This window comes from Lucilia sericata, unplaced genomic scaffold, assembly GCF_015586225.1.
Source record: "Lucilia sericata isolate MDLA Ls3-8-SP2 unplaced genomic scaffold, ASM1558622v1 Contig000044F_arrow, whole genome shotgun sequence".
Lineage (NCBI taxonomy): Eukaryota > Metazoa > Arthropoda > Insecta > Diptera > Calliphoridae > Lucilia > Lucilia sericata.
Genome location: NW_023994082.1, coordinates 871,649 through 896,925, shown reverse-complemented (window position 1 = coordinate 896,925; position 25,277 = coordinate 871,649). Strand labels below are relative to the sequence as shown.

Below are 25,277 nucleotides of genomic sequence, written 5' to 3'. Positions count from 1 at the left end.
TTTCAGTCCTCGATTTTTTCTAGCTCTTTAAAAATGTCCGTCTAGAAACAATTTAGCAATGCTTATCAATAATTTGTGAAAACTTCAGCCTTCTACCTGCTCTAATTTAGACCCTATCATTACGAATGACAAACAGATGGACAAGGTTATTAGAATCTAATGAAGACCTATATTATATTTGTGGGCCTTAGGCAAATATTTCGATGTGTCTGTTATTTGGATAGTAGGTGTATATGTATATAAATATTGCCGAATAAACTTATTTAACATCACTGTCTCTGTAATTCCCCCTAAAAACATTACATGTACTACTACTTAGTAAAATTAATTCACAAATAAAGTTTAGCTTTTAGTTTATTGAAAATATAATTCTCTGTTTGTTTTTTCTGTTGGTTATTTAATTTATTTAATTTTTTTAGTTTTAGTGGCGTTGGTTTTGTTTTGAGTTGATTGTATTTGTTTCATGTGTTTAACTTCATAACTAAATCATCTCAATAAATTGAATTGAATAAATACGTATATACATATATACCGGTCTTTATTGTAAACACTTAAATTGTATTAAATAATCATTTTGTTTTCATTGTAATAAATTTCTCAAATTTTCTACGAAGACGCAAATTACAAAAATGAACAATCTTAATGTAATTTAATATTTCTTTTTTAACAATTATGTATGTGTAGTGAAATTTAATATTTTCGTAGAAAATAAAAGTAGGCAAAAATAGAACATCTCGAATATATATGTGAAATTTTAGATTTTAAATGGAATGATTCCTTGAATAATCTTTTGTATATTTAAAATTCCAAAAGTCAGGATAAAATTTAAATTTACAATATAAGAAATTTATTATATAAACATATTAAACATTTAATTTTCCCACGTTTATCAATTACTTGCAACAGGCAAGTAATTGATATATAAGACCAGTATAACAAAGAATTTGACATGCCTTATCAACAAATTTGGAATCATTGCTTTTAGTTACAGTTGGATATTTTCTGGTTATTGGTGAAGTGGTGGTGGTTGTTGTTGTTGTTGGAAATAATGGTCTGGGAGCCGGATAGCATATGGGTCTTTTAATATCTACAACTACGCCTGATGTATTTGTTTCGCTAAATGTTAGACGTTCACAAATAACACCATTCGGAGCAGAACTTTCTAAAGCATCTAAAGGATCTGGCTTGTGATGGAAAATATCATTTAAAATATCATCCGTAAAAGCTTCAATATCTATAGTTTTATATGGTTCTGGTTTTTCACCTCTATTGACTTTATCTAAAAATTCTCGAAATTTTTTTGATTCCCAAAGCAAGGCTTCTCTTAATTTATCACCGCTTGTTAATGGCTTTTCATCAGTCAAATATGGAAATTCCAAAGATCTAGGATATATACACTTTAATGAATGGACATAACTATCAGGTGTTCCTTGTATTGCTAAATAATATTTTCGTAAAAAACCATAACGTGCTAAAAAAATGAATGAAATATATCACATTAAAAAAAATACCGTAGAATATGAGTATCTAGATTCTTAAACTACCTGTTTCGGAGGTTATCGGTCCCGTGCAATATATGGCATTTTCCGGTAAATTGTGAAGACTTCTATGAAATGACATATTTGGAGACCATTTTTGCTGTTTTATAGAGTCTCTTTTCAAACGTAGCTTAGAAACAAATTCATTATAGTAATTATTATTACAATTGCATTGGACCAATTGAATCATCAAGACGGCCACTAGTAGAACAATTTTATTATTTTGAGTTTCCATTGATAGAACTGTTTCTAAAATAAATTATTCTTTACACTATTGCAGATTTAACGCGACTAATCCGTTTTTATTATAAATTCGTATTTAAATGTTCGGAGAAAATAAATCTGGGAAAATATATGTAATTTAAGATAAACTAATAAAATGAAATGTTGGAAGAAAAATAAAATGTTGAATCATGTAACCACTACTGTCGTTCGTAGATAAATTTTTGAGTTTTTTATACCCTCCACCACCATCAGTGGTGATAGAGGGTATATATAAGTTTGTCGTTCCGTGTGTAACACAAAGAAATATTCATCTAAGACCCAACAAAGTATATATATTCTGGGTCCTTATGAAATTCTGAGTCGATTTAGCTGTGTCCGTCTGTCCGTCTGTCTGTCTGTCTGTCTGTGTAAAACACGCTCACGTTAAAACTAAGTAAAGAAAATCAACCAAATTCACCCAAAATATTTATTGGTTTCCTAAGCAGTTTGGTATTGAAAATCAGCAAAATCGGTTCTCAACGTAAAAAGTTATGAGTAAAAATTTCAGACTACCTCGAAAAAAATTACGTTTTTTTCCTAATTCTTTTGAAGTTTTCTCAGAAACTAACAAAGATATTGCGATGAATTTTGTCACACTTTATTTTTTTAGGGCAGTGATCAATTTTGTTCAAAATCTTTATAATCGATCCAATACTTCTCATAGCCCCCATACAAAGGTATATATTCCCGGAAATTAGTTTATCGTTAATAACTCAATTAGATATATCGGTATCAACACCAAATTTTGTACATACAAATATAATATGAACAGAAATCATACTACCAACGTAGATCTCAGTCGCTCCACAATTGGTCATAGCTCCCATATAAGGTCCACTTCCGAAAATCACCTAAACGCACATATTTCATTGATGAATAAAGCTATTGTGATAAAATTTGGGCTGGATATGTTTTGTGTACATACAAATCATTCTACCAAATTTTTTGCGGATCGGTCCATTATTGGTCATAGCTCCCATATAAGGCCCACTTCCCAAAATCACTTAAAAGCACATATTTCAATGTCAAGTAAAGCTATCTTGATAAAATTCTACACAAATATGTTAAGTCAAAATATAAATCACTCTACGAAATTTTTTCCGGATAGGCCCATAATTGGTCATAGCTCCCATATAAGGTCGACTTCCGAAAATCACTTAAACGCATATATTTCATTGAATTATAAAGCTATCGGGATAAAATTCGACACAAATCTGTTTTGTATACATACAAATAAATTATTATATCCGGATAAAATTTGACATAAGTATATTCTGTGTATAGATAAATCATTCTAAATTTTTCTGGACCTAATCAAAATTAGTTCGACAAAAATTTTGGCGACTTATCTAAAAATTAGATAGTTAGATGGGTTTCAATAAAAAGTAGCTTGCTGGTGGAGGGTATTTAAGATTCGGCATAGCCGAATATAGCACTCTAACTTGTTTTAACTTCTGTTTTTTGTTAAATATAAATAAATTGTTATACCTTACACCATTATAGTGGGGAGGGAATTGTGCGCTTGTGCTGTTGTTTGTAACACCAAAACATATTGATCGCACACCCACTTTAAAGTATACCAATCGGCTCAGATTCACTTTGTGAGTCGAAGAAATTTGGCATGTACGCCTCTTTCGATTCGAGGACGAACGTTAAGTATACTGGCTACATTGGAAGGTTATACGCAATCATCGGACGTGCCTGATCGTATACCAGGCACAGAATATGTCGGAAACTTTGAAACGCTGATCCCAGATAGAATGTCTTGGTCAAGCGGAACATTAGAGCAAATACCAGTAGGAATCCATTGTTACACGGATGGCTCTAAATTGGGGGCTGCAACCTTGCTCTGTAGAGCCTTTAATTTAAAGAATTTATTTATACTAATTTAATGTTTTGGTTATTCTTTAAAATTTATGTTTCCCCATCCCTGACAATAACAAACATAAAACGGTGTTTATTGTAAACACTTAAATTTTATTAAATAATTATTTTATTTTCTTTGTAATAAATTTCTTTAATTTTCTACAAAAATGTACATTGTACAATCATAATGTATGTAATTTAATATATTTTTATAAACAATCATGTATCTACATATACTGAAATTAAAGATTTGCGATGAAATAAAATTTCTTAAGATGACTTTGCACATTAGGAATGCCGAAAAAATGGTAATTGCATACATATACATACAGTGAATCAATTAAGTAATTTGCCTATGTAAAATTTTATAAATTTTAAAAAAAAACTTTATCTGAACAATTATTTTTAGCAAAATAAAGCAATTTGTTTGTTGTATTTTTTAAAGAATATCTTATATTTTAATTTTCTACCATAAAAAGTAAAATCGTGATATTAATTAACGAGATTTTTCATAAAATGTGAACGTATTGTTAATTTTTAAGGTCAATAAAGTATTTTGCTTTTTTAGGTTTTTTGTTCATTTTTTAATATTGCTGCATTATTTTATAAAATTTAATATTTTTATTACTCCTATATATTAGAATAACATTTTTTAGATATTTTAGTAGTGGAACGACTAAGTTTGGACGTTTCTTAACCGATTTATTATCCTATATACCTATAAGAATTTTCAATATTTGACTTAACATGAAATCTATCGTTTCTTTGATTTAATTTCGAAAATAATAAGTAATTTTGAATTGGATACATAATATATTAGATAATCAATGGATTTGGACATAAAAAAAATGTTTAGTGGGGTATAAATCTATATATTATAACAAAAATGATCTGGGTTTTTGGTAATTTTGAATTGATAAACAAAAACTACATTACGGAAACCCCATCTATTTGGGGAGTACTGTGTGAATTTTATTCAGAATTGTATGATATTGATTCTTATTCAATAAAGCTAACACTAAGTACCATCCTAGCCACTCTAAGTATGGGGATATCACCGTATACCACTATAGAACTATTACATGCTAGAATCTTGATATTCTACCTCATATTTTGAATGCATTATTTTATGAATAAACAAGTAAGAAATTATAGTCGGGCGTGGCCGACAATATGATACCCTACACCAATTGCGAATATTAAATGTGATTAATTTCAATAATGAAGCATTCTGTTAATCTTATATAGGTTCCAAATAATGTCTGTTTATGTACGGTTGTATGCTGACTAGGAGAAATAAAAGACCGATTTAATCATTTTCAACAGCCTTTGTTATTGGATCCAGAGAATAGTATGTGACCTTTAACAAATTATATTCAAAATTGTGATCTGTTGCGTGCACACAAGGTTTAGAGTCACAACGACGGACATAGCTTAATAAGGACAAATATTTTTGAGTGTTACAAACATCACCACATTGTGCCGACTTTTGGATAGATAGTAGTATATTATACGTAGTTGAAAGATAAAAGGCCGTAATCGGAAGGTCCGGATGTATGGGGGCTAGGGCAGAAATTGAGCCGATCCTTATAAATTGTATTATTGGGAATTATCTATATACATATATAAAAATTAATGTGTGTTTGTTTGTATGATTGTATGTTCATATGTTTGTGTGTTTATATGTTTTCTTAAAATTTCCACAGCGTATTCCTGTATATCTGGCAATAGGCTACTTTTTATTTTCGATCACGGTAGGTATGGTTGTATGGGGGCTAGGGCAAAAATTGGTCCGATCCTTACAAAATTTAATGTCGGCATTTATGTTTATATAAAATCTATTTGTGGCAAATTTCATCGTGATACTAGGGTTTATAAGTGAATTGTGGACATTAAAGTAATTTTTTGAAGATTTTGTATGGGGGATAGGGTCAAATAATGCCCGATCATTATAAAAATCGACAGTCTTATTTATAATTATATCAAATTTTTGGAGAGATAGTAGTATACTTGACAAAGTTATGAGCTAAAAGGCCCAAATCGGAAGGTCCGTTTATATTGGGGCTAGGGCAAAACTTGGGCCGATCCCTATAAAATTTATTTTTGGGTATTATGTCAATACAAAACTCATTTTTGCCAAATTTCATCGAGATACTAGGGTTTATAAGTGAATTGCGGACATTCAAGTCATTTTCTGAGGGGGACTTTGTATGGGGGCTAGGGTCAAATAATGCCCAATCTTTACGAAAATCACTACAATTATTAAGACGTATATAAAAATAAATTTTTCCTATTTTTTGTAGAGATAGTATATCATTTAACATAATTATGAGGTCAAAAGCCCTATTCGGGGGGTCCAGTTGTATGGGGGCTAGGTGAAATAATGGACCGATTTCAACCATTTTCAATAGCGTTCGTCCTTGGACCAAGAGAAGTGCACGTTCCAAATTTCATCAAATTATCTCAAAAATTGCGACCTGTAGAGTGCGCACAAGGTTTACATGGACACACAGACAGACAGACGGACGGACGGACGGACGGACAGACGGACATAGTTTAATCTCAGGAAGTGATTCTGAGCCGATTGGTATACTTTAAGGTGGGTGTAGGACCAGTATTTTTGGGTGTTACAAACATCAGCACAAACGCATAATACCCTCCCCACTATAGTGGTGTAGGGTATAAATACAGTAGGCGTAGTTGGATTTGGATAGTTATTCTTGATTTGGGTTCTAACTATATATAAGTGTATGTATTAGCTGAAAAATATTGCTTTTGTGGATCTTAGGTGATGAGAACCGCCTCTATTTGTAAATATCTAAATTAAGTATTTTTCCCGTACCACACGATAGTTCACTTTATATTGTTTCCAAACAACCTAAGGTCTGTTTAGAGGTCTAAATTTAAACATAGTGTTCTTTTAAGTTCGTATATGGACTTTGGAGAAGATAAATGAGGACTTCAATGGTTTTTGCTTGGATACAAGTCGCTCTCCTTTGGCAGTTAAAGATTTTGAAAGACAACTCAGTGCGTTTTTTTTAAATAATTCTTTGTGTTATTTCATCAATTTCTATATTTTATATTTTTTAATGATTGATTAAACATCTCATAATTGAATTTAATTGATTTATACTTGTTCTAAAAATCTAAACTAATTTTTTATATTGGAATTGCCTCATTATTTCCCTTTAAACATTTTTAACGCAAATAACTACACAGTTTCACACAATAATTTTTGAAAATTACAATTGAAAAATACTTAACACGTGTCATTTTAACAATAAAACAATAAATTCCAAAAAGCAATTAAAAAATAATTTGATAAATCCAACAAAATTAACTGGAAATTTCAATATGCAAAATACTTTATTGACGTGCAAATTCTGATGAAAAATAATAAAATGCAACAACAAATGCACCAAAATTTTTTTTTATAATTTTTTTTTTCTTGGTTTTCCCATTCTACACAATCTCTATTTTCAATTGGAAAACATAAATTTACTTTTTACCTGTTTTTTGGAATTTTATTTATGAACAAAAAACAAAATTCTCTTAAAAAAAAGGTAGGCAAAAAACATAGTTGATACACTGTATGTATGTATTGAATTTTCCCACGATTAAGTCATTACTTGCAACAGGGTAGTAATTGATATATTAGACCCGTATAACAAAGTATATGACATGCCTTATCAACAAATTTAGAATCGTTACTTTTAGTTACAGTTGTTACTGTTGGATATTTGCTCATAATTGGCAAAGTGGTTGTTGTTGTAAATTGTGGTCTTGGCGCCGGATAGCATATCGGCCTTTTAATATCTACCACTATACCATGCTCATTTGTCTCGTTAAAATGTAGATGTTCACAAATAACACCATATGGAGCAGAACTTTCTAAATAATCTAAAGGATCTGGTTTCGGATTAAAAATTTCATCAAAAATATCATCGGCCAAAATATTAATGTCCATAGTTTTATATGGTTCTGCTTTTTCACCTCTTTCGACTTTTTCTAAAAGTTCTTTCAAATTTTTTGCTTCCATTAGCAAGGCCTCGTTAAGTTTATCAACAGCCGTTTTAGGTTTTTCTACTGGCGAACTTGGAAATTCCAATGATTTTGGATATATACACTCTAATTCATAGCCATAGCTATTAGGTTTTCCTTGTATTGCTGAATAGTATTTGCGTAAAAATCCATATCGTTCTGAAGACGAAAAAACAAATCATCACAATTAAATAAAGAAGAAATAAATTTATCTCAATTAAAAAAGTACTATAAAAATATGATTGTTAAAATTACCTGTATCAGAATTAATGGATTCTGTGCAATATATGGCATTTTCAGGTAAATTGTGAAGATTGCTATGAAAAGACATATTTGGAAGCAAATTCTGTATTGTATTATCCTCTATTGTGTAGTCCCTTTTCAAACGTAGTTTAGAAACAAATTCATTAAAGTAATTATTATTACAATTGCATTGGACCAATTGAATTATCAAGACGCCTAGTAGTAGAACGATTTTATTATTTTGAGTTTTCATTGAGAGAATTGTTTATTTAAACAAATTATTGTTTACACTATTGTAGATTAAACGCGACTAATTTGTTTCTATTATTATGTCGTATTTAAATGTTCAGAGAAAATAAACCTGGGAAAATATAGTTTAATATAAACTAATAAAATAAAATGCAAAAAAAGTCATTCTCGGTTTTTTTTTAACAATTTATTTTGTTAAGTATAAATAAATTGTTTTCAATATATAAATATAATGACGATTTTGTGAATAGTAAAGTCTTATATTAACTGATAAAGTCATGAATTTTAATAAATATTGTTTATGGTTTTATAGAATATTATATACCCATCACCAAATTATTTGCTTCAAAGTCTAAAAATTTTAGTAAAATATTTTTTCGAATTTTTTAATATCAAACATTTCAGATCAATAGAGAGAATATGATGTGAAAATAAAATTTCCAGAGGACTTCTCATTTAAAATTTCAGCGTATTATAAATAAAGATTAATTCGAACAGACATGTATGTTTATTGTTATGCCATACACCACTATAGTGAGGAGGATATTATGCATATGGGCTGATGTTTATAACACCCAAAAATATTGATTCTACACCCATCTTAAAGTATACCAATCGGCCCGTCTTTCAGTCCGTCCAGCTGTACGTCAGCTTGGCATGTACGCCTTTTTTGATACAGGTACGAACCCTATTGAAAATGGTTGAAATCGGTCTATTATTTCAGCAAAATTTTATAAAGATCAGTCCATAATTGACCCTACCCCCCATATAAGGTCCCCTTCAGAAAATGACTTTAACGCTAATAACTGCTTTAAAGTAGCAGCTATAGCTATCAAATTCGACATTAACATATTTTATAACAACCTTAATACCTTTGTAAAATTTTGTAAAGATCGGTCCATAATTGACCCTACCCCCATATAAGGTCCCCTTCAGAAAAAAACTTTAACGCTAATAACTGCTTTAAAGAAGCATCTATAGCGATGAAGTTCGACACGAACATATTTTATGGGAAACTTAATGTCATTGTAAAATAGTATAAGGATAGGTTCATAATTGACCCTATCCCCCATATAAGGTCCCCTTCAGAAAATGACACGAACATATTTTATAGGAAACTTAATATCATTGTAAAATTGTATAAGAATCGGTCCATAATTGACCCCATCCCCCATATAAGGTCCCCTTCAGAAAAAAATTTAACGCTCATAAATATCTAAAAGAAGCATATATAGCGATGAAATTAGACATGAACATATTTTATAGAAATCTTAATGTCATTGTGAAATAGTATAATGATCGGTTCATAATTGACCCTATCCCCCATATAAGGTGTCCTTCAGAAAATGACTTTAACGCTCATAACTGTCTAAAAGAATCATCTATAGCGATGTAATTCGACATGAACATATTTTACAGGAACCTAAATCGATTTGTAAAATTTTATAAGGATCGGTTCATAATTGTTCCTACCCCCATATAAAGTCCCATTCAGAAAATGGCTTTGACGCTCATTACTGCCTCAATTAAATCGTTCTAGAAAATTTGACGAGGATCGGTCTATAATTGACCAAAAAAAGCAATTTATTGGCGAAAAACTTATTTTCTAAAAGAGGCTTTTATATAGGAGCAAATGTGGACCGATCCCGATAAAATGGGCTGGATAGATTTGTATTTATATAATATATATAATATTTGTCTGTGCTAAATTTCATTGCAATAACTTTCTGAAGGGGGCTTTGTGTGGGGGCTAGGGTCAAATAAAGTCCGATTATTTCGAAATTCGGCAAGGTCATCAAGGTTTATATAACACTTAGTTGTGCGAACTTTCATCGACCCCCCTTTTCGGGGGGTTCAGTTGTATGAGGGCTAGGTGAAATAATGGACCGATCTTAACCATTTTGACGTCCTTGGGTCAAAACAAACGTGTGTTCCAAATTTCATCAAATTATCTTGAAAATTGCTACCTGTACATTGATAACAATGTTTACATGGACACACGGATGGTCGGACGGACAGACGAACATCGTTAAATCGACTCAGAAGGTGATTCTGAGTCGATCGGTATACTTTATTTACTAATATTTTAATGCGTTACCAGTTTGTATACCCTACAACACTAGTGGAGAGGGCACTATTCATTTGTACTGATGTTTGTAACACCCAAACTATTTGTTTTATACCCATCTTAAATTATACCTGTCGGTTCAGTATAATTTTCCGATTCGATTAAGCTATGTCCGTCTGTGTGTCCGTGTAAACCTTGTGAGCAAATTTCAAAATAATTTGAAAAAATAATTTGAAAAAATTTATAATGAAAATAAATCGCATTTAATATTCATAATTGGTGTAGGTTATCATATGGTCGGCCACGTCCAACTATAGTGTTTTTACTAGTTTCTAGTTATTCTTGTTTCTGGATTTGAAGCATTTTCGATAAGGAATGAGTTTTGCATAATATATTTTAGAAATTTCTTTCTTCTTTGTCTTAGAGCTTTATTAAATCGTAACTTTCTAAAATATATGTATACATACATATATGCTTTTTAACATCTACGACAAATATTTCATGGTGTTACAAACTGTATAACGTAATCAGTATATCTGCATATTTTGCGGACATCGTATCAGCATATTGTAAATATTTGTTAATCTGTTACTTCTTCTTGGAAATTCCAGATTTACGTAGTAAAATAAATTATTTCATAAATAAATATAAACAAATAAATTGCAAAATATCAATTATTAAGAAATAAGTAATAATCGGGTCAAATGATCTAATAAATAAACAGAATTTTTCAGATGCAGAGCAAACTAATTAATAATGCAAATATATGGAGACCAGAATATGTTATAAACTAATTAAATTTTTAATACTCTTAAAGCCTACAATATTTTGGTCTATTGAAAGTCAATATCTTGACCATCTAGAACACCCAAAGATGGTTATATCGATTTTATCTACGAAACCCAAAGATGGGTAAGTATATCGATTATATCTACAATTTATCTCTATAAGTTAAACTACATAAAATTTTAATTTTCACATGCAAATACATATATCGCAAATCGAAAATTTTATTTGGGAAAAAAAAAAAAATAATTAAAAATTAAGTTTATTTTTAAAGCAAAAATATTGTAATAAAAATTATAAAATTATTAATGCTCCATTATATCACCAGCTATTTCAACCGGTTTTGATTTCATTTCTTTTGGTGGTGAAGGTGGCGCCGGTGCAGGATAACAAACAGTTCTTTCATTCTGTACCGTTTCACCATTTTCATTTGTTTCATTTATTAACATGGGCATACAAATTATACCATATGTTGGTGCTGGCGGTTCTGTTGTACTTAAAGGTAGTTGAGTGGTGGTACTTCTGGTATCTCTCTCGCCAGAGCTTACTGTTGTTGTAGTAATTTCCGCCAAGGGTGCGATAAAAGGTTTCTCTGTGGTTAACTGTTGTGGGCCATTTATAATTACAACTTGTGGGGAAGTATTATTTAATTTGGCAGTATTTTCAGCAGCTGATGGATTGTCCCTATAGACATGAGTAACATGATAGTGGGGAGATGAAAAACCCATAGTTAAGAGGCGGCCGGTTAGATAGCCGGTTAAGAAATCACCAAAGTCTTAAAAATAAGGAACAATAAGTTTTGCTTATTAAAGTTGTAGGGTAATAACAACATACCTGATCCTCTGGGTGGAGCTTGAGCAACATATATAGCATTTCCGGGCAAAGCGGCCGTATTATGATAATATGAACCTCCCGTTGGTAGTGGCGGCGTATTATAATAATTACTTCCCTTTAAATTTTTCTGAAATTTATCACTACTACTGGATTTTTTATTCTCATGCATGGCTTTCGTAATGGGTGTGTGTACCGGTGAACTACTTACAATACGCCGTGAACTTCCACCACCACTTGAAGGTTTTTTATATTTACGCCAACTGCCAAAGAGACCACCAAATGAACCGCCACGCCTACCACCACGTGCCTCACATAATGACAGCAATACAATCGCAATGATTAATATTTTCACTAGTATTTTTTCACACTTCATACTATAAATCTTATTTTTTTTTAAAAAGTTTCTTTTAAATAATTTTTTTTTCCAGCTACAACTTAATTCTTTCTTTCCTTTGTATGAAATTTCTTTATAGACCTTAGACTATTTTTGCGATCATTCCACTTTGCTGTCTCTTAATACAATGATCAACGTAATCACATTTTGTATTCAAGTCTTTAGTCTAGAGGCCATTTGACTTAAATATAAATGATCGTACGTGTAGTCATACATGCTGCACCAGAAATGCGATATAATTTAATTTATCAAAAGAAATTTAAGTTATGAGGGCGGTAACGCTGATATATTCATGGATAATAAATGAAGTCTTGTAATACCCTATAGGCTATTACGTTTGTAAACAATGTATGTAAGTATATTACATATTTTACTAATTAAGTTTTTTTTTAGAAATTACGTCAATGATAATTGTTATTGTAGAGAAGAAATATAAATGCATATATTACATTCTTGTTGTAAATAAAATACAAAATTCATAAAATATTTTTCGCTCTAATGAAATAGTTTACGATTCGAAATCTGTTGTTATCTGTAGATCGTTACATACATATCTTTTGATTCCATTATACTAACCATAAAAATTATTTATTTTATTTCCAGTATGTGTGACTACTACAAAATGCTAATTGATTTGTTTAAATTAATTTAAATTAATATGTTGACAGACATAGTTCCAATTTATATAAATTGTGAGAAAGTCCATAGATATTAAACGTTTGTGATAAAAAAAATGGAAATTTTACTATATAAATCATATTGTAAGGTATCAAATATGGTAACATTTTATTATAATTTAATTTATATCGCACATGTCCCTCAGGTTAAAAATTTAAATAACAGTGTCAAATACAAATAATACAATTATTAACTACGATCTTACTTTTATTAAATTCTAGCAGAAATTGTATTATAAATGTTACTTCAAAGGGGCTTCTGCATAAAAGGAGTAAAATTGAAACTGTATACTTTAAAATAGCGGGTGGTCCAAATGCTAGTACATATATCTTTATAATTTGTTTAATTTTGATACTCAAAAATTATTTATACTTAATCAAAGTATTGAATATCAGTCAGGGTAATGCTTCTGCATTAAACAAATTTTATATGACCCAAAATATTTTTACCAAATTTTATGAGGATCGGTCCGTAATTGACCCTACCCCATATAATGTCCCTTTCAGAAAATAACTTTATCGCTCATTACTGAACTAAAAATACGAATAAAGCAACGAAATCACGACACCAATTATATGACCCAAAGTCTTTCTACCAAATTTTGTGAGGATCGGTCCATAATTGACCCTACTCTCCATATAAAGTCCCCTTCCGAAAATGATTTTAACGCTCATTACTGAATTCAAAAATACGAGTATAACGATGAAATTCGACATAAATAAGTTTCATATGACTCAAAATCTCTCTACTAAATTTTATGAGGATCGGTACATAATTGACCCTACCAGCCGAAAAAATTTCTACCAAATATAATGAGTATCGGTCCAAAATTGCCTCTTCATCCCATATAAGGTCCACTTTTCTTTTACGCTCAGTACTGGAATAATAATACGAGTACAGCGAAGAATTTCGCATAAGCCAGATGTATATAAACCAGAATTGGTTAACCAAATTTTATAAGAATCGGCTCAAGTTTCATATGAACAAAAATCGATGTATAAAATTTTATGAGGTGCATAATTAAACCTATCCCTCATATATAAAGCCACTTTCAGATTGTTACGAGTACAGTTTCATCTCTGTTCTCGTAACTTTCGACTTAAACAAGTTTTATAGGAATATAATTCTTCATTCTGAATTCATTGAGGATTAATCTAAAACTGACAATATCACATATATATGGTTCCCTTCAGGTAAGGTACTTCCTTATTTAAAAATTCGAGAATATTGATGACATCTTTCAACCGAATTTTACGACAAGCGATCCATAGCACATATATGTATATAAATTCATGGTTTAAAAATTGGACAAAAATATTTTGTTAATTCGAATGAGCTCGGTCCATAATTGACTTAAGCCCTATTCCAAATACTGTCCTTATGTTTATAGGGAAGCATTCTTTTTATGGTATACGGTTTGATGGTGGGTATATAAGATTCGGCATAGCCGAATATAACACTCTTACATGCTTTTCATTGATAGGTTTATATCAATTTTCGCATTTACTTGTGGTTTAAAACGTTTTAATTTACAAACTGATTTTGTAGAAATTTATTTATACTACCTCTATTTTATATACCTAGCCTCCATAAAAAGTGCCCTTCAGACAATAACTTTAACGTTCAGTGCTTACGTAAAAATCTTTATTATGATGTTAGTGAAACTCGACATGAAAATTTTTTATGAAAACTAAAATCTTGCTACACAATTCCATGAAGATCAGTATATAAAACTCTTTACAGAGTTTTATGAAAATCGGTCTAAACTCAACCTAAACGCCATTAAATAACCCCTTCAGAAATTGACTTAAACTCTGATTACTCACTTAAAAATACGAGTACATCGATAAAATTCTACATATACAGCTTCTATATTAACTAAAATCTCTCCGCCAAATTTTATGAAAATAGGTCAGTAACTCAATCCATCATATCAGATCCCCTTCAAAAAAATAATTTATTACATAAATAAGGTTTATATGAACCGAAATTTCTTTACCAAACTTTATGAGAATCGGTATATAATTGACCCTACCCCTCACACAAATATAAATACAGTCCTATATTACATCTTGCATTGCGGTAGTGTAGACTTTAATTAAAGATTTCTTTATGTTGTGATGTTTAAATGAAAAATCATATTGACTTCAACCAGACATTGTTAAATTCATAAAAGCAATCTTTAACAAAGAAAGTTAATCATTCTTGTATCTATATAACATTTTAGTTTTAATTAATTGTTTTTTTAAAAGACAAAAGATAACATATGTACATTAGGGTTATAACCTTTTTTTGGGCGGCAAAATACCACAGCACTGCCTTATAGCCAATACTGTCATGTCGCGAAAAAATTATATATTCCTTAACATCTGTTTACGTCCTACAGGGTCCTGCTATGGTAATTTAATTATTCCAAAAATTAAAAAAGTTACACCTAATACACATACATATACATATGTATATCAATTTATTTTCGATTTTGTCGAATCAAATGTACCCTACAATATGAGACAAATGAATTCAGTCTTCAACTAAATGTTATGGGGATCGGTACAAGAATGAGCATGCCATAACCTCGTTGCAGAAAATAAATTTTTGTTTAAATATCATTAAGCAAAAAGTCTAGAAATTCTTTCTCAAATTCGAGTGACTTCGGGCGACATTAGACCGACTCACTCTATATTGAAAGCAAAAACGTGCTTTTGTTACCCCTCTCAAAATGTACTTTGCATTTTTTATGATGATGAATATTTTAAGTCTATATCGATGAATATTTTAAGTCTATCGATGTTTGTTCGTGAGCTGGACTTAAACAAGAAAACGTTTTGTATTCGGCTATGCTGAATGTTATATAACCACCATCAAATTATGTGCCAAATATTTCAAGTTAATTTCGATGATATGAATCGATCATTTTATTATTTGTTACCACAATTTACTCATTTATTCTAAATTTTAATATCGTATATAATTAGTAATCAGGGCTCTCAAGTAAAGTCTCTTTCACAAAATTAATTTTTATACACTTCACCACTATTAGTGGTGATATAGAGTATATATAACTTTGTTATTCCGGGTGAAACACCAAGAAATATTAATCTAAGACCAAACAATGTATATACATATATTTTGGGTCCTTATCATATTCTAAAACGATTTAGCCATGTCCATCTGTTCTCATGCTCACATTAGAACTAAGCAAAAGAAATAAACCAAATTCACCAAATATATTTATTGTTATCCTGAGGAGTGTGGTGTTGAAAATTGGAAAAATCGGTTCACAATGTTAAAGGTTATGAGTAAAAAAATCAAACTACCTCGAAAAAATTATGTCTTTTTATACCTTCCACCACCATCAGTGGTGATAGAGGGTATATATAAGTCTGTCGTTCCGTGTGTAACACCAAGAAATATTCATCTAAGACCCAACAAAGTATATATATTCTGGGTCCTTATGAAATTCTGAGTCGATTTAGCTATGTCCGTCTGTCCGTCCGTCTGTCTGTCTGTGTAAAATACGCTTAGGTTAAAACTAAGCAAAGGAAATCAACCAAACTCACCCAAAATATTTATTATTATCCTAAGCAGTTTGGTATTGAAAATCAGCTAAATTGGTTCACGACGTAAAAAGTTATGAGTAAAAATTTCAGACTACCTCGAAAAAAATTACGTTTTTTTTCATAATTCTTTTGAAGTTTTCTCAGAAACTACTAAAGATATTTCGATGAATTTTGTCACACATTATTTTTTCATGGCAGTGATAAATTATGTTGAAAATCTTTAGAATCGATCCAATATTTCCCATAGCCCCCATACAAAGGTATATATTCCCGGAAATTAGTTTATCGTTAATAACTCCCTCAAATATATCGGTATCAACACAAAATTTTGTACATGCAAATATAATATGAACAGAAATCATACTGTTAACGTAGGTCCTCAGTCGGTCCACAATTGGTCATAGCTCCCATACAAGGTCCACTTCCGAAAATCACCTAAACGGACATATTTCAATGACGAATAAAGCTATTGTGATAAAATTCGAGTTAAATATGTTTTGTGTACATACAAATCATTCTTCCCAATTTTTTACGGATCGGTCCTTTATTCGTCATAGCTCCCATATAAGGCCCACTTCCGAAAATCGTTTAAAAGCTATTGTGATAAAATTCGAGTTAAATATGTTTTGTGTACATACAAATCATTCTTCCAAATTTTTTACGGATCGGTCCTTTATTGGTCATAGCTCCCATATAAGGCCCACTTCCGAAAATCGTTTAAAAGCTCATATTTCATTGTCATATAAAGCTAACTTATTGAAATTCTACACAAATATGTACAGTCTAAATATAAATCACTCTACGAAATTTTTTCCGGATAGGTCCATATTTGGTCATAGCTCCCATATAAAGTCGCCTTCCGAAAATAACGTAAACGCATATATTTCATTGAAATATAAAGCTATCGGGATAAAATTCGACACAAATATGTTTTGTATACATACAAATTATTTTACAAATTTTTTTACGGATCGGTCCATTATTGGTCATAGCTCCCATATAACCTCACTTCCGAAAATCACTTAAAAATACATATTTCATTGTCAAATAAAGCTATCGTGATAAAATTCGACATAAATATATTTCGTATAAATATAAATTATTCTACTAAATTTTTTCCGGATAGGCCCATAATTGGTCATAGCTTCCATATAAAGTCCCCTTCCGAAAATCACTTAAACGCATATATTTCATTGAATTATAAAGTTATCGGGATAAAATTCGACACGAATATGTTTGGTATACATTCAAATCATTTCACCAAATTTTTTACGGATCGGTCCATTATTGGTCATAGCTACCATATAAGGCCCACTTCCGAAAATCTCTTAAAAGCACATATTGCATTGTCAAATAAAGCTATCGTGATAAAATTCGACACAAATATGTTTTATCTTTATATGAGTCAAAATTTTTTCCGGATAGGCTCATAATTGGTCATAGCTCCCATATGAGGTCCACTTCCAAAAATCACTTAAACGAATATATTTCATTAAATTCTAAAGCTATAAGGATAAAATTCGACTTGAATATGTTTTGTGTACATATAAATCATTCTACCACTTTTTCCCCGGATCGGTTCATTATTGGTCATAGCTCCAATATAAGTCTCACTTCCGAAAATTACTTAAACGCACATATTTAATTGTCAAATAAAGTTATCTTGATAAAATTCGACACAAATATATTTTGTCTTTATATGAATCACTCTACGAAATTTTTTCCGGATAGGCTCCCACTTACGAAAATCACTTAAACGCACATATTATAATAAAGCTATCTGGATAAAGTACGACTTGAATATGCTTTGTGAGCATATAAATCAATCTACCAAATTTTTTCCGGATTGTTCCATATATGGTAATATTTCCTTCAAAAAAAATCACTTAAACGCACATATTTCATTATCAAATAAAGATATCTTGATAAAATTGTACACAAATATGTTTTGTGTAAGGTCATAGCTTCTATACATATAAAGTCCACTTCCGAAAATCACCTAAACGCACATATTTCATTAATTAATAAAATTATTTTGAATTTTGATTTTTTTTTTTTTGGCATATAAATCATTATACGAAATTTTTTCATTATCGGTTGATAATTGGTCACAACTCCCATATAAGGACCATTTCCTTATATGGGAGTTGTGACTCAAATGCACATTAACAATCAAAATTATTGGGATAAAATTCGACATAAATGTGTATTTTGTATATATAAATCATTCTACGGATTTTTTCTTCCGGATCGGTCCATAGGTTGTCTTAGCTTACATATAAGGTATACTTCTGAAAACCACTTAATACCACTTAATTCGTAATTAAATGATTACATCCGGATAAAATTCAAAATGAGTATGTTCTGTGTACAGATAAATCATTATATTAAAATGTTATCAAACTGGCCTATTAATATACATTTTTCTCGACCTAATTAAAATTAATTTGACATATGCATAAATGTTAGTACCCTCAATAAGGAAACAAAAATTTTGCCAAGTTATCTAAAAATTATATAGTTAAATGGGTTTCAATAAAAAGTAGCTTGCTTGTGGAGGGTATTTAAGATTCGGCATAGCCGAATATAGCACTCTAACTTGTTTTTGTAATTCTTAAGCAGTTTTCTCAGAAACTACAAAAGATAATTAAATGAATGTAGACACACGGTCCTTTTTTACCCAGGGATCAATTATGTTCAAAATCATAACAATCGATCCAAAATTTCTCATAGCCCCCATACATTTCTCGCAGAATTTATACTTATTAAAATACGTTACAAAAGAAGTAACTTAATGATGCTTGGTATAAAAATTTGTAAACAAAATAATTAAATTTTATAAAACGGACCTCTTAAATACACCAAATGTAACAACATATTACAAATTTAACATGTAGAAAATTTTACATGTTTATGACTCATTTCCAGCTACATTTGTAGACTAATATATTTTTTAATGCAAAAATACTAAAAATTTTAAATATATATGTTTCTTATCGCCATTACTGAATATGATTCTGAATAATTGAGAGTACTAGTATATTAGGAAAACCAAAGACATATTCTTATCACTTTTAAAAAGAACAGCAAAGTAAAAAGGTCGCTGCTAATGAAATTGTTATTTATACAAAATTAAAATAATAATTGTGAATAATTGTGAAAAAATAAGCTTTGTGTAATGCATAAGGTGTTAGTATTTGTGTATTGTGCTATAATTGCATTCATACTAGTTTCTACAGCAGAAGCTAAAGGTGGAAGAGGTGGTGGAGGTAGAAGTGGCGGCAGAAGCAGTGGAAGAAGTTCTAGTGGAAGAGGAGGTTTTTTTGGTAGTAGTAAAAGTAGTAGCAGTAGTAGTTTTGGTAGTGGTAAAAGTAGCCACTTTGGAGGCAGTCATGGAGGCTCACATACCAGTGGTGGCTGGGTTAATGGTTTCTTTCACAGTACACCTTACCGTTACAGCTACAGACCCATCTATATAAGTAGAACTAGTACACATACAGGTTCATATCATGTACCAAACAAAGAAGAAGAGGAAGCAACAGATCACAATAAAGGTTAGTATGGAGGTCTTGCATATTTAAAACTTTTATTATTAATATGTATATTTAAAAATTATTTTAGATACCGGAAATTATGCTGTGGGTTACTCCATTAGTAAGGCATTAAGCAATGACTTTTTCTCCATTTTTAATGTGGTCCATGATATTTCAAAATATCCCGAAAAAATCAGAAATAAGGAACTAACAACTACAACAACACAAAGTCCAGTAGATACATATGATTTAAACTACATTATAAATACCCCCTATACAACAACTAGGTCAATATATGATACTGATCCTAAATCATATTTTCTTGATGATGATACTCTTTTCGATATGATGACATCGAAAAAGACCTCGGATGAAAACATTCATCAAGATTATGATGCAAAGCAATCCAGTGTCGAAAATTTAGATAATGTTCTTGAAGAATCAGCTACAGAAAGCACTACTACGGTTGTTGATTACATCAAATCCAATTCTGATTTTAAACCTATTTCTTGGAGGGATAATACTATGTCCAACACAGGAATAATTTCGGATTACAACGATGAAAGTATTCAGAAAATGTTGAAAGGGATTCAATCAAGCGTTGTAAATTTTGATAATATTTCAGAAGGTGGTACTTTTAAAAGAACTGAGAAGAAAGATCCAAATGAATCAGTTGATGAAATGTTGAAGCAATTACAGAAAAATATGGAATCGTTTAAATTGTATTAGTAATATATTATTTCCGCATTTATAGTTATAATTTGGGTTCTAATATTTAGAAATAGATTTAGGCATAAGTTTATATTTTAATACATTTTTATTCACTATCAGTTGAAAATAAATGAAAATTTTTTATAACAAATATATTGATTTATTTAGAAAATGTAATTTTTTATAAAAATTTATCTCTCCTTTTATAAGGCGTTTATTAAAATTATTAATTATTTTTTGGCGGACTGGTCCATTTTAGGGCCTGCTCGATATCAGTTCATATTCTAGTAATATATATTATAAGGTGTTCTGGATGTTCTCAGTTTAGACTTTTGAGGAATTTTATTATTCTCTGTAATATTTTTTTCTACAAAATAACTGCCTATCGATTTAAAATTATCCATAAGGTCTCAAAAAGAATAGTCAAAACAATTGGTAAAAAAACAGACAAGTCGTTCATAAGTCTTTTAAATTCCGTAGAGTTTGATAGATAATTGTTCAAAATCCTCTCCCGAAAAGCATATTGATGCTCATATTAATACGTATTACGTATGATAACGTTTTGATGGTGAATATATGTATATATTGATATAATCCAATATAATAAAATTATTTTCTTTATTTTCTTGCTTTTTTTATTTGTCCAGACACTAATTAGCCACCTATCAATTCTATTAACTAATTAAATCTTATAACTAATAAATAATTCTTAAAACTAATAAAAAGAATCATAACATTCAATAACAATATTTTCAAATTATTAGTTCCATAGAAAAATATTTATAGAACTCTCATTGTTTAAATGAGCATTATTTTCTAGGGTTAACTGTTATCAGACAAAAATTATTGAGAATATAATAAACAATAATATATAAAAGCAAACATTTAGAAAATGATAATTATTTAATATAAATACGTATTTCAGTTAAGTACAAACAAAACATTCAATGAACTTTCGAATATTTTTTGGTATTTTGTTGATTGCAACAGCATTCTTAGCAACTAGTGGAGCAACTAGCGGTAGCAGTGGTTGGGGTGAAAGTATTTGCAAGGCTATAAGCTATTTTTTTAGAAAACTTATTAGCGGAGTGCCCAAAGCTGAACAGCCTTCCACGTTTCCCAAGAAAACCTATACGTATGATGATTTACCAGCTATAAATGCTCGTCATTTATATCCAAGCTTAACACAATATCCTAATAGTGGTTTTGATTATCAGTCTAAAATTGAACCTTCTTCAAAAACAGGTAAGTAAATCTCCCAATAAGATGTAAAATTAAGATTAATTGTTTGTTATATTAACTAATTATTTTTTATTATTTAGATAACACACTTGTTGAGCGTATTGAATCAAATATCAAGAGAGAGAAGAGAAGAACGAATATGTTAATAGCTAATTAAAAGTTATGATGATTTTTTGATTAAGAATGATATCAGGGATCATTAAATAATAACGCACGACATGAGTTCAAAAGTTTATAAAATTCTATATATGTACATATCTTTATAACTTGTATCTTTAAATCAAAATGTTTCATTCTTAAGTATTTATATAATGATGAAAACTAAGTAAAGATATTCTAAATAATATTCCAATACTAAACTTTTTACATTTTAAATGGTTATACCGATTTCAATCATATATCTAGAAAAGAAAAGACGTCGAATTTAATGTTCATTTCTAGATCTCTTAAACCTTCAGGCTAGTAGAGCAAGTCGGGTATGAAAATATAAAACCACAGTGAATATACCAGACTATACTCTGGTATCTTTAGTTAGGACTATAGAGTAGTCCATAGTCTAGGCTATAAGAAAATAGTACATAGTCTAGACTTTAGACTAGTCTATACCCTGGACTATATATAGTTTATAGTTTGGACTATATATAGATCAGTCTACAGTCCGGACTATAAATCAGTCTTTAATTTTTGGATTCTAGATTAGTCCATAGTCTGGACCATTGGTTGGACTATAATCTGGACTATAAACTAATCTATAGTTCAGACTATAGACTAAACTGGACTATTGATTAGTCTATAGCCTGGACTAAGGATTAGTCTATAGTCTGGACTATAGATGAGATCTATAGTCCAGACTATAGACTGATCTATAGTCTGGACTATAGATTAATCCGTATTCTAAACAATAGATTGGTCTACAGTCTTTACTATAGATTAGTCTATAGTCTGGATTATAGATTGGTCTATAATCTGGACTATAGATTAGTATATAGTCTGTACTATAGATTAGTCTATAGTCTGGACTATAGATTAGTCTATAGGCTGGACTATACATTAGTCTATAGTCTGGACTAAAGATTAGTCTATAGTCTGGACTATAGGTTAGTCTATAGTATGTGCTATAGATTAGTCTATAGTCTAGACTAAAGATTAGTCTATAGTCTGGACTATAGATTAGTCTATAGTCTGGACTATAGATTAGTCTATAGTCTGGACTATAGATTAGTCTATAGTATGTATTATAGATTAGTCTATAGTCTAGACTATAGGTTAGTCTATAGCCTGGACTACAGATTAATCTATAGTCTGGCCTATAGATCAGTCTATAGTCTGGACTATAGATCAGTCTATAGTCTGGACTATTAGTCTATAGTTTGGACTATAGTTCAGTCTAAAGTTTAGACTATAGATCAGTAGCCTATAGTCTTAATATAGATTAGACCATAGTGTGGATTAGTTTCTAGTCTGAACTATAGGTCACTCTATTGTCAGTACAATATATCATTGTATAGACTGCAAAATATATCAGTCTATAGTGTGGACTATGTATATGTAGATCAGCCTATAGTCTGGACTATAAGTCAGTCTGGGCTGTAGATCAGTCTATGGTCTCGACTTTAGATTAGTATACAATTTGCACTTCAGATAAGTTTATAGCCTGGACTATAATCTGGATTATAAAGTAATCTATAATCTTGACTGTAGACCAACTTTTAACCTTGATTATATACGATTTGTAATTTTTAGCGGAATTTTCACTATATTTTCCTTCTTATAAAAAGAGACATTTTGAGTTTAAATTATTAGCTAAAAATATGTTATAATTGTGTTAATTATTTTACATACAAAATAATACAAAGTACAACTAATTTAAATATAGTTTGACAATTAGCAACTTTATATTTAGATAATAGCGGCCAATGGAGGGTTTTGGTATGTAGTTGGAGTGGGCGTGATACTGGTAGGATCACAATTAACTCCTGGATTTTGTTGTAGTTCGTTATTTACTATTTTGTCAGGTACTGGAGTGCCAGTTATGCATGGATTTGTAACAGTAGTAGGGGCAACTGTAGTCGTTGTCGTTGTTGTCTTTCTACGTCTTAGTTTTCGGCGAGCTGAATTAGCTCCTGCTACATAACCTGCTGCGAAATCATCTAAAATTTTTAAATTGTTAATATTTTTAATTGAAAATGTAAAAATCTTAAATACCTGTTCCTGAAGATTGTGTATTTGGTTGCTGTGCATTTACGATATAAACAGGTTGTTGAGGAGTATTTACAATAGTATCTCCATTATTTGGAATAGCAGTTTGTTGTTTTGGATAGCTTTCAGGTTGATTGAAATTATGAGGACTTTCTGGAGTATTTGCTACATGAGTATTACTATGAGTTTTTGCTACTTCGGTATTTGAATCATGAGTATGTTGTTTGGAATTACGGTCAGCAGTATTATGATGTTGGCTAACAACTGCATGATGTTCACCTGCGCTTCCTCTTTTGTTATGACCGCTTCCACTTTTATTAAGAATACTCTCACTATGCTGAGTACTTTGTTTATTTGAAGTAGATCTATTACGTGGTTTCGATCGTTTGCGAGCTTCGGCGCCAGCTGTAAACGCAATAGCTATAATTAGCATACTAAATAACACAGTTTTTAATTTCATTTTTGGTTCCTTGTCGATTGGTGTATACAAAAGTATTTCAAAATTATAAAATTATTCGTCTCTTGTTGGAAATAAAATGATTCTACTTGCTAAGTGTATTATGAATTTATACAGTAATCTTAAAGAAATTAAAATTGTGATTATTAAAGTGAATTTTATATATTCATAATTTTTTGATATTTCAATCTCTACCTAATGATTTTGAGTAAATTTGAAAACATGTTTGCAAAATATAAAACAAATAATGCGCATTTTTTAATACTTAGAATCGTAATTATTACTTGAATTGACGTTTTCAACTGCATATCAGAAATTTTTGTGTGACGGCAATTGTTATAAAAATGTTATGATTATTCAGAAAGTTTTCAGATTATTTAGTGGAGGTTTGGATCATGGACCGAGCTTTAAAGAATTTAAAATATTGATTTACGATTAAAAGACAGTTTCTGTATCATAATACTAAAATGTCTCACTATTTTATTGAGAATGCAATTGTTCTGGGCCTTATTATAAAATAATATAAGACTCGTATAATTATATAAAATCTAAACAGGATCTATTCGAAACACAAATATTAACTGGGTTAAAATATGTATATTATATACACACAT

The 25,277-nt window shown here is 30.2% G+C and overlaps 6 protein-coding genes across 6 annotated transcripts; 2 read left to right on the top strand and 4 right to left on the bottom strand.

The window, feature by feature from the left end:
- Positions 1-382: 382 nt before the first annotated feature.
- LOC119614814 lies at positions 383-1,850 on the bottom strand. The gene is made up of 2 exons (XM_037970923.1): positions 1,545-1,850; positions 383-1,471 (listed from the first exon to the last, which is right to left on the bottom strand). The coding sequence occupies exons 1-2, from the start codon at positions 1,771-1,773 to the stop codon at positions 894-896; spliced, it is 807 nt and encodes a 268-aa protein (XP_037826851.1). The 5' UTR covers positions 1,774-1,850; the 3' UTR covers positions 383-893.
- A 5,315-nt stretch (positions 1,851-7,165) lies between these two features.
- LOC119614805 lies at positions 7,166-8,271 on the bottom strand. The gene is made up of 2 exons (XM_037970916.1): positions 7,965-8,271; positions 7,166-7,868 (listed from the first exon to the last, which is right to left on the bottom strand). Exons 1-2 carry the CDS (start codon positions 8,203-8,205, stop codon positions 7,294-7,296), a joined length of 816 nt encoding a protein of 271 aa, XP_037826844.1. The 5' UTR covers positions 8,206-8,271; the 3' UTR covers positions 7,166-7,293.
- Positions 8,272-11,232: 2,961 nt separating this feature from the next.
- LOC119614846 lies at positions 11,233-12,451 on the bottom strand. Its single transcript, XM_037970954.1, has 2 exons — positions 11,890-12,451; positions 11,233-11,830 (listed from the first exon to the last, which is right to left on the bottom strand). Exons 1-2 carry the CDS (start codon positions 12,260-12,262, stop codon positions 11,361-11,363), a joined length of 843 nt encoding a protein of 280 aa, XP_037826882.1. The 5' UTR covers positions 12,263-12,451; the 3' UTR covers positions 11,233-11,360.
- Positions 12,452-19,578: 7,127 nt separating this feature from the next.
- LOC119614825 (keratin, type I cytoskeletal 9-like) lies at positions 19,579-20,916 on the top strand. The gene is made up of 2 exons (XM_037970935.1): positions 19,579-20,075; positions 20,143-20,916. The coding sequence occupies exons 1-2, from the start codon at positions 19,700-19,702 to the stop codon at positions 20,781-20,783; spliced, it is 1,017 nt and encodes a 338-aa protein (XP_037826863.1). The 5' UTR covers positions 19,579-19,699; the 3' UTR covers positions 20,784-20,916.
- Positions 20,917-21,656: 740 nt separating this feature from the next.
- On the top strand, positions 21,657-22,366 carry LOC119614836. The gene is made up of 2 exons (XM_037970946.1): positions 21,657-22,010; positions 22,088-22,366. Exons 1-2 carry the CDS (start codon positions 21,713-21,715, stop codon positions 22,162-22,164), a joined length of 375 nt encoding a protein of 124 aa, XP_037826874.1. The 5' UTR covers positions 21,657-21,712; the 3' UTR covers positions 22,165-22,366.
- A 1,437-nt stretch (positions 22,367-23,803) lies between these two features.
- LOC119614858 lies at positions 23,804-24,758 on the bottom strand. Its single transcript, XM_037970962.1, has 2 exons — positions 24,213-24,758; positions 23,804-24,157 (listed from the first exon to the last, which is right to left on the bottom strand). The coding sequence occupies exons 1-2, from the start codon at positions 24,664-24,666 to the stop codon at positions 23,907-23,909; spliced, it is 705 nt and encodes a 234-aa protein (XP_037826890.1). The 5' UTR covers positions 24,667-24,758; the 3' UTR covers positions 23,804-23,906.
- Between the last annotated feature and the right edge of the window lie 519 nt (positions 24,759-25,277).

Coding starts and splice junctions, on each gene's coding strand:
- LOC119614814 (XM_037970923.1), bottom strand. CDS start 1,773: ATGGAAACTCAAAATAATAAAATTGTTCTACTAGTGGCCGTCTTGATG. Junction 1,472..1,544: donor ACCGATAACCTCCGAAACAG/GTAGTTTAAGAA, acceptor TCATTTTTTTAG/CACGTTATGGTTTTTTACGA.
- LOC119614805 (XM_037970916.1), bottom strand. CDS start 8,205: ATGAAAACTCAAAATAATAAAATCGTTCTACTACTAGGCGTCTTGATA. Junction 7,869..7,964: donor ATCCATTAATTCTGATACAG/GTAATTTTAACA, acceptor TTTCGTCTTCAG/AACGATATGGATTTTTACGC.
- LOC119614846 (XM_037970954.1), bottom strand. CDS start 12,262: ATGAAGTGTGAAAAAATACTAGTGAAAATATTAATCATTGCGATTGTA. Junction 11,831..11,889: donor AGCTCCACCCAGAGGATCAG/GTATGTTGTTAT, acceptor CTTATTTTTAAG/ACTTTGGTGATTTCTTAACC.
- LOC119614825 (XM_037970935.1), top strand. CDS start 19,700: ATGCATAAGGTGTTAGTATTTGTGTATTGTGCTATAATTGCATTCATA. Junction 20,076..20,142: donor AGCAACAGATCACAATAAAG/GTTAGTATGGAG, acceptor AAATTATTTTAG/ATACCGGAAATTATGCTGTG.
- LOC119614836 (XM_037970946.1), top strand. CDS start 21,713: ATGAACTTTCGAATATTTTTTGGTATTTTGTTGATTGCAACAGCATTC. Junction 22,011..22,087: donor TGAACCTTCTTCAAAAACAG/GTAAGTAAATCT, acceptor TTTATTATTTAG/ATAACACACTTGTTGAGCGT.
- LOC119614858 (XM_037970962.1), bottom strand. CDS start 24,666: ATGAAATTAAAAACTGTGTTATTTAGTATGCTAATTATAGCTATTGCG. Junction 24,158..24,212: donor TACACAATCTTCAGGAACAG/GTATTTAAGATT, acceptor TAAAAATTTTAG/ATGATTTCGCAGCAGGTTAT.